Raw genomic sequence first — 12,316 nt, forward strand, 5'->3', positions numbered from 1 at the left:
CTAAACAGTCTCTCATGGTAAGTGCCACTGGTCACAAACAATAATAGGCTGAATTGCCCTGTGATCTGGAGTGCACCTTTCTCTGTCCAGTATCTATTCAAACAATATTTATGACCCAGAGATTATGAGCGCAATCTTGCGACCTTGTCCTGCCCGTCGTTTGGTGAGGTGGTAAGATTGCTAAGCGAGAGGCGCAAAATCGGGTTCGTGCCCATTTTCTCGCCTCACACAGTCTTACTGGTACTGTTTTGCCAGTGATTTAAATATTGATGACATGATTAACATGTCATTAGCGGGTCCAGAACGCTATCTTCCAGGCTCACTTACACTTACCCCCTCTGCAAGGGAGAGAGGCAAGGGGAGAACTCTGCAGCGGGGGTGATCAGTGTGGGGGAACACTGCAGATTGCTGGAATAGCCACCATGCCCTTTTCCATCTGATCAGAGGGTTGTTTTGGAACTTGAAGTCCTTTACAGGAACAAAGTTTTTATTTTCTTGTTTTAGTTGTTAAGAATTGTAATCGTTTAAATGGAAGTTGCCACTTGTAGGTTGTAGTTCAAAACTGGTAGCTGGGACCGAGAATTTGTTTTGGCAACATTCCTGGAGACTTGGGTGGGATTCTCCCAAAAACATTCGAAGTGACAAATTCACGTAAAACTAGAGTAAATCCTGCTGGTTTTTTAGCAGGATTTTCAAAATGAATCTTTCAAACTTTGTGCACTGCAGAGTGCACTAGCGTGATTCTCATTAGAAATCAGGGAATGGGGCAATTCCCACTGGAGAGGCCGGCAGCATAGCGCTGAGTGGGCCACTGCGCATGTGCCAATCTCAGCACTGACAGATCGGCACACGTGTAGCTGGGTAGCCCCGCACTGCCAGCCTCTCGATCACTGGCCAGCTTGATCACTGGCCAGCTCCATGGCCCTGCATCACTGCCCCTCTGACCGCCCCCCCCCCCCCCCCAATACCTGATCGCTGGGCTCCCGGATGTGTCTATTTCTAGCCTCGACACCGCCCCTCAGCCTCCAAGTAGTCTCAAACCCCTGACACCCGCCCCCAACCCCGATGCCTCCCGACCCCCCTGGTAGGCCGACCCCCCCCCACCCCGATATACAGCCCCAATCGCTGGCCTCCCTTCCTCTGTCACCAGAATACAGAGTGGCAGCAGGACCCCCCCACCCCCATCATCTCCCCCCACCACAGAGGCCTCACCCCATATAGGCCCTGTCCCCTCTGGCCCTGCCCCTTGGCACTGCCTGATGCCCGGTGGATTGTGCCAAGGTGGCCCTTGCCACTTTGTTCCTTGGGCAGTGCCAGGAGGCCAGGCTGGCACTGTCAAGCTGGCAATGCCCTGGGGGCACCCCCTTACCCCTGACCTCCGGAGGGGGGGGGGGGAGGTCAGGCCACCAGTTCCCCACTAGTGTGTGGGGGCAGAGGCTAATTATATGCCAGTGATCATTGGCATAATTTATAGAGCTCCATGCCTATGTCTGGCATCCGCTTGAGTCTCCCGGCCCGCTGCACTACTAGAGCAGCGCAGTGGGCTGGGAGAATTGCCCCCAAGGACTGTGATATAAATGCATGCGATCTATATAAAAACCTTCTGTGACACACATTATGAATCTGGAAATGTTATATGGTAAAAAAACTGTAGAGAAACAATTGTTTTCAAGACAGCCTGGTTTTTCTCTGTATCCAGGCTGTTTTCTCCAGTAGTTGTGGAAATGCACAGGAGACTGAAACTGCAACAAATATGGGCACAATCTAACGACCTCGTCCTGCCCGAGCTTAGGTGAGGTGGCAAGATCGGGTGGGAGCTGAAAAACGAGAAACGTGCCTGATTTCTCATCTCTCCTGATTGTATCGGCCCTGTTTTGCTGGCAAAATCAACTTTGCACCCATAAAGTACACTGGGAGATTGGGGCACCTGCGCAATGGTACCCCCTGAGCTCAGCAGCCGGCTTCCCCGGTGAGCTAAGGCTCCCCCCCACAAAAATAAACAGGTCTAAAATTCCCGTTTTCTCGCTTGTTCTGCACTTTTCTTTGTTAAATTGTGCCCTACATCTTCCTTTCTCCAAGTACACAAGAATCATATGTTCAGTGGTAGTGCTTGTATTTTAGTACAATGTCTCAAATCCAGGTGTCTGAAAACAGGACGTTTTTAGAATGTGCCATCCATCAATTTTAACTGAGTGAAAAAAACTTACCTGGGCGATTCGGCTCGGCACTGCATTGCCAGTGTAGTGCTTGCCTAGTAGTCCCCTTTGTCGCTTGCACGCCCCTCTATTCTTGGGCTCTGAGAAACCCTTGTCCCCAGCTAACCCACCTTGATCCAAACCTCGGATTAACCTACTCTCCTGGAATTGACTCAATCTCCCAGTTGCCAAACAAAGCATTCTGGGAGCATAACAGCTCCCAGCAACAGCAGCCAGCCAATCACAACTTGCACTTGGGTATCACAAAAGACCGCTGTTCAACAATGGTATATTTATAAATTACTGAAGGAAGTTGAGGGAGCTGAGAGCCTAAGCTTTAATTTCTAGGGAGATCTGGGGGCATTTTCCAAGTGCAGCTCCACAAACTCAATCCCATTTTTGATGTGGATTTTCAAACTTACTACATTTCAATCAAATAATAGCTCCTTTAAGAGTTGCAGCCATTTACAAATTGAAAAATAATGGCAGTAATTCTCCGGCTGTTCACGCCGGCGGGATTCTCTGAGTGCACCCCCTGCCTGTGGGTTTCCCATTGGCGGGGGTGATGTCAATGGGAATTCCCAGTGGCAGCAGCGGGACCAGAGAATCCCACTGTTAGCAAACAATGCGCCAGCAGGAAACATGCAGGTCAGAGGTCGTCCAAATTGTTCAAATAGTTCACCTTCTATTGGAACTCGTAACCATTGAATTAACAAATCTAAGGTGTATTGTATGTGTAAAAGATCACTTTCCTATTTGTTCTTGTATTGGACCTGATGGCAGGCCAGGGCCAGTTAGGAGATTAGCTGATTGAAGATGTTCAGATTGGATTATTTTATGATGTGGAGTTGCCGGTGTTGGACTGGGGTAGGCGCAGTAAGTGATCTCACAACACCAGGTTAAAGTCCAACAAGTTTATTTGGTAGCACGAGCTTTCGGAGCACTGCCCCTTCATCAGGTGTGATCTGAAAGCTCGTGCTACCAAATAAACCTATTGAACTTTAATCTGGTGTTGTGAGACTACTTACTGTGGATTATTTTAAACAAACCTTTTTTAATTTTACATAATTGCCAATTTTACATAACGTCAGAAGGATAAGGCTGAGTTAACTGACCTGATTAGGAGCCAGAGTAAATCATTAGTCTGTTTTTTCCCCCCACATTTAGATGCTGATCAATCTGAAATGTAGTTCAAACATGTTTGGTTTATAATCTCTTAAACGATGAAGGTAGAAATTAACAGATCTATTTAAGCAGAGACAGCAACCTTTACAAAATAGCAATCCACCTGACCTGTTATGATAGCCTCTGCCAGACCTATTGTCCAGTTTATTCGATTGGTTGACACTACCAATCCCAGATTAGAAGAGATTTTTCTCGCGAAATGCTGACAAGTTCACACATGGGTTAAAACACTGACTGTGGTGGTTGGCATATATGAATATATCAGTTCTAAGCAGCCAATAGTGTAACCATGGCAACACCCTGGACATACAGGAAGTACTTCCCATTTTACGATTGCTAAAATATACACAAGCCATGAAGATTGACTGGTAAATTAGAAAATTTCCTTTTCTTGGTGGACAAACCCTGACTAACATGCAAAGGAGCAAAAAGGGTGAATAAAATACCAGCCTAACTTAAGCTTGTTAGAAGGTTTCATCAGTGCTTAGCAGGAACATTAGATGAAATAGAGTGCAACAACAGAAAGTTCCCCCTTGAGATGATAGGTGAACAGAATGCAAACAACAGTTAATATCTGGTATCCCACAGAAATTCACTGCTTTGGTTGCCAGTGTCAAGAGTTCCACTGATACTATCTGTTGTGCTGTTTGCAATTAATTATTGTTGTTTTCCTGGTTTAAAGAGGAAATGTAGCAGTGAGAGGTTTATTGGGGGACAAAGTAAATAATTTGAATAAAAATATTATTTTTAAAATCCACATTGCATATAAGGATACGGCACAGTGCCTCACAGCACCAGGGACCTGGGTTCAATTCCTGGCTTGGGGCACTGTCTGTGCGGAGTCTGCATGTTCTCACCGTATCTGCGTGGGTTTCCTCTGGGTGGTCCAGTTTCCTCCCACAGTCCGAAGATGTGCTGGTTAGGTGCATTGGCCGTGTTAAATTCTCCCTCAGCATACCCGAACAGGCGCCGGAGTGTGGTGACTAGGGGATTTTCACAGTAACTTCATTGCAGTCTTAATGTAAGCCTACTTGTGACACGAATAAATAAACTTAAAAACTTAAATTTTCTTTCATGAATGAAGTGTGATGCAGCAGCTGAAATGATTTAATTCTTAGCTCTCAAACAGAATATCAACAATGCAGTTCATCACTCAAGCTTGTTTGCTTGGTGACATTTCAATAGGACTTCCTACTTTGATGACATGGTCAAAGTTTTCCACCTTGGTTGGAAGGGGTGAGTAAAAGGTCATTCTTTTCCCTTCTCTCACCCCACCCCCCCCTTCCTTATAAGTCACATTTTCTGCCTTACAGTCTAAGGAGCCACACTAGCAACAGTCATGGCAGTCCATGGCAAATTTGTTTTGTGATTCAAGTGTTTGAAGTGGATGCACATTGGCAGAAGAAGCTCATGAAGAAATAGAAGTAGAAACAAGCAAGTTTTTGTTTTACAATCAGAGACAAACCATTATTGACATTGTCAAGGTACGGTAGTTTGCTAAATCACAAAGTACCACTATTTTAATCAACTTAATCTTTGCACATCAAACCAAATTACTTCTCTTCCAAGAGTTACTAGCAACAAATTGGAGTATTTTAGGAGCTAAATACAAATCAGCAGTCTATCATGCAATGCATCATTAGAAATGTCAGGGCATTTTATGATCCATAAGTAATATTTTCCCTCACATAATAGCAGAATATACAAGAGAAAAGACGATTGCAGTCTCTTTAGAGGGTCTCAAATGCACAGTTGGAAACTCTCAATTACATATAACATTTTAATTGTTTGGTTTACAACATACCACAATGATGGGAAAGGTAGTGGTATAGCGGTTAGCATTGTTGCCTCACAGCACCAGGGACCTAGATTCAATTCCCTGGGTGACTGTGTGGAGTTTGCACATTCTCCCCACATCTGCATGGAGTTCCTCCCCTTGCTCCGGTGTGCATGTTAGGTGGATTGGTCATGCAAAATTGGTCCTTTGTGTCCAAATATGTGTAGGTCCGGTGGATTAGCCATGGTAAATGTGCGGGGTTATGGGGATAGGGCAGAGGGGGAGGCCTGAGTGGGATGCTCTTTCAGAGTCGGTGCAGGCTCGATGGGCTGAAGGGATATACTGAGATATTTTGATCAACTTACATCAAGCGGAGATCCTGAGCAGAGAATGCAAGATTTCTCAGTGGGGGAAAGGAAAATCAGAGGGGAGGAATCACTTGCAATGATGCTCCCATGCAGCCAGTTGTAAGGATGGCTGGGTAGCAGCCTGAGAGAAGGCTGTGCATCTGTTCTTTCAATTGCAAAGCGTCTAGCCAAATGGAGGAAGAAAACGTGGATGATGATATTGTACTGGAGGAAGCACCTTCAGGGAAAAGATTTTTAAAAATCAATAACAATAGAAGTTACTGACTCAGTTGACAATATATTCCCAAATTGTCATATTGGGGACATACAAAATTTCCAAAAAGTCAAATATCCCGGAATAATGAAAAATCTGCACTTTTTGCATAACACCAGGAAGACTCCTTTTAAGATTAGAATCGCAGAACAATTTTCACAAATCCTGACATGAAAGGATTATTGCCAATTGCTAGGTGTAGATATTTCTCAAAGACTTGGCTTGCTGTTTGTTGATGTAATGTATCATGTGTTGTAACGTGGTCAAGTTTCCCACTGTAGCCTTCCTCCAGGGAACTTTCACTGGGGGTGTACAATCTGTGCAGCTGATGGTCACTTGAATTGAAAAGAAAGTTCAGAAAGTACTGGAAAAACTCAGCAGGTCTGGCAGCATCTGTGGAGAGAGAAACAGTTAGTGTTTTGAGTCCAATGTTGACTCTTGAGTTCCATTGAAGAATCATGCTGGTCTTGAAACATTAACTCAGTTTCTCTCTCCACGGACGCTGCCAGACCTGTTGAGCTTTTCCAGCCGTTTTTTCTTTTTATTTATGATTTCCAGCATCCACAGCATTTTGCTTTTAATTGGAAAAGTTCAAGATTTGTTGGTTCCTCACTAGCTTTGAAACTCGATTAGCATGGTTATTGCAATAGATTTGTAACTTAAAATTATTTTCTCTGTATTCAAAAGGTATATTACAAAATAACTGCTATAGAATTATCCACTGTTTTTAAAACAGAATGTAGAATATTTTCCATGATAACTTGAGGATTTATTTTTAATTTGAAAAGACCCCTTTCTAATAAATAATGCAACTCTGGACAGATTAATTACAGTATCATTGTGATGGAATGTGATTGGAATCTCATAATTAGGTTTGTTTCACATGCTGTCAGTCTGTATATTTCATGCTTCACTGCACAAGGAGAGGGTACATTGTTCCTGATGGAAAGGCGTTCTCAGCTAGGATAAGCCAAGCATTGTTGCCTGTCACCAGAGCAACAGGGAAGTAAAGCAAGGCAAGCAGGAAGGGAGAGAAGAAAAGTGTGTTGGGCCTTGGCACTTGTTCTGTTTCCACTTCAACGGTTAGAGAGATGGTAATTAAAAAGTAAAAATGCAGCAGTTACATAGTACCATGCCCTGCTGCCAGTAAGGCGAGCAACTCACTTTACCACACCATTTTCTAGGCTGTAAGCATTTTCAAAGCACAGCTGTTGCCCACAATAGCCTTTTTTCAAACACAATGAACAAAAGAACTACTTTGCAATCTCTGCATTTGCAGCCATTTTAACAGACTCACTTCTTAGCCTTGTTAACCCATCTGCAGAAAGAGTGAAAAAAAAAGCATGATTTAATCCCATGTTGGTTTTCTGAATTGCGGTTTGTTGAGAAATTTGCTCATGTCTCTTGTTTCTTTCAGAAATGAAATAAATACACTGGAGCTTGATGGAGAAAGCATGACATAAGTATACTAAAGAGTGGAGCAAATAATTAGTTTTATCATGCATCTGAATCAAGGATTGGATACTGTTTCCAAATAATGCACTTTGCTTTCCTTTTTAACTAAATGAAATGGTCATCAATTTAAAGAAAATACCTTTGAAATTCCCGATAAACATATAACTCGGGGTTTTGTGGACTTGTGCAGACTCCACGGACTTTTAAAAATGGTGGGAGGGACCTGGATCTGGAGGTTCTGCACCTATTTCTGATAGGTCTCATTTTCATGAGCAGGGGAAAGTGGGTGGAACATGATTTACGCATTGAAAGTAAATCAAACTCAGCAGGGCCTTTTGAACTCAGTGCTGAATTCAAGCAGACCCCATTTTAATTGTAGCGAGAGCCTTAACCTGCAACATAGGAGTTACAAACTTTATATCAAAAAAGCTCTTGAAGGGTGGTTAAAGTCTTGTAGAACTGTCAAACTATCAAGGTATTTGAATCCCAGACCTTTAAAAAAAATAGGCTGTCTCTCTCAGTGAAGATTAGAAATAAATTTACTCTAGCAGTGACCATATTTATTTGTTAACATTACCCTGAGGACTATCATTATATCATTATTTGTGCTTGGCTGCTTTTTACAACCTATCCTCTCAGTTGGGGCTGTAAATTCAAATTGATTGGCAGCTCAAATAAGTTATTTAAGGATTAACTGTCTTTGATGTGGGGTTATGAATACAACTGTTTGTTTTGTAAGGGATTAAGTACTTGAGTTGATTTTAAATGTTTAGAATGGGTTTTCACGAATGGGAGTGTTCTAACTATAATAAACACTGTAATACATATTTGGAATCTTATTTTATTTCAGTGTGGCTCCTGATGTCTGTTCATGGTAGATATTAGGTCTGTTGGCATGGAGGATTTTAGGGGTAAAAGGTGGTGATGAGTTGGGGGGGCATGAATTGGTATGGATGGAGAGTGGGTGAGGAGATATAAGAAGTGAGGGTTATAGGACCTAACATTTAATAAACAACTGGGACAATGTCCCATTGAACTGAGGGAGGCCTTGGCACTCAACAGTCCCCGTGTTCAGCTTCAATCCATTTTCAGGCTGGTGGGCCTGACACCATATCATACCCACCCCACCCCCGGAGTGAAGATTCCATCAGTCAGAGGGAGTTTGGCCCAGGCCAGCTGGGGCGAGCCAGAGATTTACTACATCGAGCTGCCTGAAATGAGAGTGGAAGTCTGAGCCGTAGACTTATTTTCTAAGGTGAAAAGATGAACTAAGAATGTGCTGTGGTTATAAATATTCTTTAAAATGTTTAAGATAAGAAGAATTTTAGGTAACTTCATTTTTGTTTTATTGTAATAGAGCAGCATACTGCATTGCATCTATTACATTGATTTACTAGTTAAACTAAGCCTAAAATCACAAATAGCATTGCTGAAGAAAAACGATATTGCAAAATAATTCTTTAGGGTTCATTTTATGATGCTTTTTGATCTGTTCCTGGTAAGGATAATTTGTTAAAGATGCTGTTGCCGGAGAAAGAGGAAATTGCGCACAGTTAAACTCCAAGGTGGCTGTTAGTTGTAACAATCAAATGAACAGACAGCTCTGTAGAAAAGAATGGGTAATTGTAAAGGATAGGTTAATAATCCTGCTTATCCATGCTCCCAATTTCTCTGTTCCAGTTTATCTGCAAGAAATTTTGCAGTTATTGGGAGATCTGTGGACCTTTTGTAGAAAGGACTGCATAGGTTGGCTATTAAGGATGAGCATCTTCCTTTCGGCTTCCCTAATGTTTAGTTCTTTTAAAGTATTTTATTAAATTATTCGAGCTGAAAATGGATTTGAAAGGGAATGGGTTATGAAATTATATACGAGTCCATTCATTGTATCATCCTCTTTTGCAACTCTGAACAGTTGATTAGTGTGCTTCTCATTCCATTGGACTAAGAATAACCACCAATTTCTATTACTTACTGAGACAGAGCATGTGTTACTCAAAAAATAATGCACCGTTGTAAAAATTTATGAAAGCAGTAATGTTCAGTTCTGTTACATTAATACAAACTGACTTCGAGTTCATCGTCATCCTGATCTGCAGTGTTTTTAACAAAATTATTTTACACATTCTAAGGCAAGACAAGATTGAACATAAGGACATAAGAACTGGTGCAGAAGTAGGCCATCTGGCCCTTCCGCCATTCAATGCAATCATGGCTGGTCTTTTCATAGACTCAGCCCGCTCACCATAACCATTAATTCCTTTACTGTTCAAAAATCTATCCATCTTTGCCTTCAAAACATTCAACAAGGTAGCCTTGATTGCTTCATTGGGCAGGGAATTCCACAGATTCACAACCCTTTGGGTGAAGAAGTTCCTCCTCAACTCAGTCTTAAATCTGCCCCTCTTATTTTGAGGCCATGCCCGCTAGTTCTAATTTCACCTGCCAGTGGAAACAACCTCTCTGCTTCGAGCTTATCTATTCCCTTCATAATTTTATATTTTTCGATAAGATCCCCCCTCATTCTTTTAAATTCCAATGCGTATAGACCCAGTCTACTCAGTCTCTCCTCATAAACAAATCCTCTCAACTCCGGAATCAACCTAGTGAATCTCCTCTGCACCCCCTCCAGTACCAGTACATTCTTTTTCAAATAAGGAGACCAAAACTGTACAGAGTACTCAAAGTGTGGCTTCACCGGCACCTTATACAGCTGCAACATAACCTCCCTGTTTCTAAACTCCATCCCTCTAGCAATGAAGGACAAAGTAACTCAGATTGCTGAGAAAAATCCATTTTTCGGACGTGTTAGAGAAAGTCAATAACTTAAGGTTTTCTTTTTAAATAGCAATTAAATATTCTAGTAATTGCCGTATGAACTCACTTTGTAACATGGGAATAATGCCGAATGATTGTCCTTTATAGCCAGTAATGACTTGTTTCAGGAATGCCTGTCTAAAGATCTTCATACATTATCAAAATGGACATGTTTTGTGCAGTAATGGGTTTTATTGTCAAATTAGGCTGTAATTTAGAGTGACTGATGTGTGAACTGAACTACTGATTAGCTAACTGGGACCATGATATGCAAAAACTGCAGGGTGTGAAAACCTAATTGCTCTAATATTTCCTTCCAAAGCCATTGAAATGAACACAAAAGTAAAACAGAACTTCCTTTTACTTTCATAATTCTACTTTGTATTGTACAGCATAAATGTGCTCTGGGGACATGGTCAGTTGGTTTGCATTAAGCATATTTAACATGGTTAAAACTGTATCAAATTGGTTTGGGCTTTAGTTACATGATGAATATGACTCCCTGCAGCTCATAATAGTTAAAGCTGCAGTGCTTCACTATTGGTCCATAATTACATTTTTCTGGAATTCTGCTAAAAGAGCCTTCCTGTATTATGATTTTAGCAGAATTAGTCATGAAGGCGTTTATGTTCACTGTGCATTTCAGAAACACACAGGTTGCCTATTTTTCTATATTCCTCATCTCTGCTTATTATCTATGGTTTTACAGCATTCAATCCTAGAATTTATATCCAGCCCAATGAAGGCTAAAAGTAACATGAGTTTGTGGAAAAAGAATTAATCTGCTTTAGAGTGAACAGAAGATATTGGTGGAATTTTCCCTCCCCAAAAAACTAAAATGTCATAACGGCGAGAATAACAGAATAATCCGCGCCGGTCTCTCAGGCGTTCTCCGCACCACAATTCTCCCACACTTTGTCACTTTTTGGAAGAGTGGTAAGTTGCGTACCGGTAGAGGTCAGCGAGAGCACGCCCTCCATCCCGGGAGCCTCGGACAAATCTGTATCCGAGGTCAACATTGCAGATGTTGGAGCAGCCTTCTCGAAGGTCAACCCACAGAAAGCGACTGGCCCAGTTGACATACCCAGATGAGCACTCAGATTCTGTGTGGACCAGCTGGCGGGGGTATTCACAGACATCTTTAACCTCTCTTTACACAAATCTGAGGTCCCTATTTGCTTCAAGAGGATGACCATCATCCTGGTACCAAAGAAAGGCCAGGCAGCGTGCCTTAATGACTGATCATCCGGTAGTTCTGACATCCATCATTATGAAGTGATTGAAAGATTAGTCATGGCACGAATCAATTCTGACCTCCCAGATTGTCTGGATCCACTACAGTTAGCCTATCACCGCAACAGGTCCACAGCAGACGCTATCTCCCTGACCCTGCACTCAACCCTGGAACACCTAGATAACAAAGACACCTATGTCAAAGACTCCTATTTATTGACTACACCTCAGCCTTCAACACCATTGTTCCTATGAAACTCATCTCCAAACACTGTGACCTGGGGCTTGGCTCCTCCCTCTGCGACTGGATCCTGAACTTCCTAACCCACAGACTGCAATCAGTAAGGATAGGAAACAACAGCTCCTCTACAATCATCCTCAACACCAGTGCCCCAGAAGGCTGTGTCCTCAGCCTCTTACTATACTCCTTATGCACCTATGACTGTATGGCCAAATCCCCTCCAACTTGATTTTCAAGTTTGCTGATGACACCACCATAGTGGGTCAGATCTCAAACAATGACGAGACAGAGTACAGGAAAGAGATAGAGAATCTGGTGAACTGGTGCGACAACAATAATCTCTCTCTCAATGTCAACAAAATGAAGGAGATAGTTATTGACTTGAGGAAGCGTAGGACATGCCCCTGTCGACATCAATGGGGATGAAATAGAAATGGTCGAGAGCTTCAAATTTTTAGATGTGCGGATCACCAACAACCTGTCCTGGTCCCTCCATGCTGATGCTATAGTTAAGAAAGCCCACCAACATCTCTACTTTCTCAGAAGACTAAGGAAATTTGGCATGTCCGTTACGACTCTCACCAACTTTGACAAATGCACCATTGAAAGCATTCTTTCTGGTTGTATCACGGCTTGCTATGGCTTCTGCTCTGCCCAAGACCGCAAGAAACTACAAAGGGTCATGAACGAAGCCCACTCCATCACCCAAACCAGCCTCCCATCTATTGACACTGTTTACACTCCCTGGCCCCTCGGAAAAGCAGCCAGCATAATTAAGGAACCGACGTACTCTGG

The 12,316-nt window shown here is 42.5% G+C and overlaps 1 protein-coding gene across 5 annotated transcripts in view; it reads left to right on the forward strand.

Annotated features, from left to right (window-relative positions):
* The window catches only part of immp2l (inner mitochondrial membrane peptidase subunit 2), a 539,159-nt gene that overhangs the window by 229,158 nt on the left and 297,685 nt on the right, over positions 1-12,316 (forward strand). The window contains exon 4 of one of the 5 annotated variants that reach the window (XM_078219910.1): positions 7,196-7,320. The exons of the other annotated variants lie outside the window; for them this stretch is intronic. Within the exon in view, the coding sequence (XP_078076036.1) occupies positions 7,196-7,241 (46 nt within the window). The 3' untranslated portion in view covers positions 7,242-7,320. Of the gene's footprint in view, positions 1-7,195; positions 7,321-12,316 lie in introns of those variants that run through there. 5 annotated transcript variants of the gene reach the window in all.

The sequence above is a fragment of the Mustelus asterias genome, chromosome 9, assembly GCF_964213995.1.
Source record: "Mustelus asterias chromosome 9, sMusAst1.hap1.1, whole genome shotgun sequence".
Classification (NCBI taxonomy): Eukaryota; Metazoa; Chordata; class Chondrichthyes; order Carcharhiniformes; family Triakidae; genus Mustelus; species Mustelus asterias.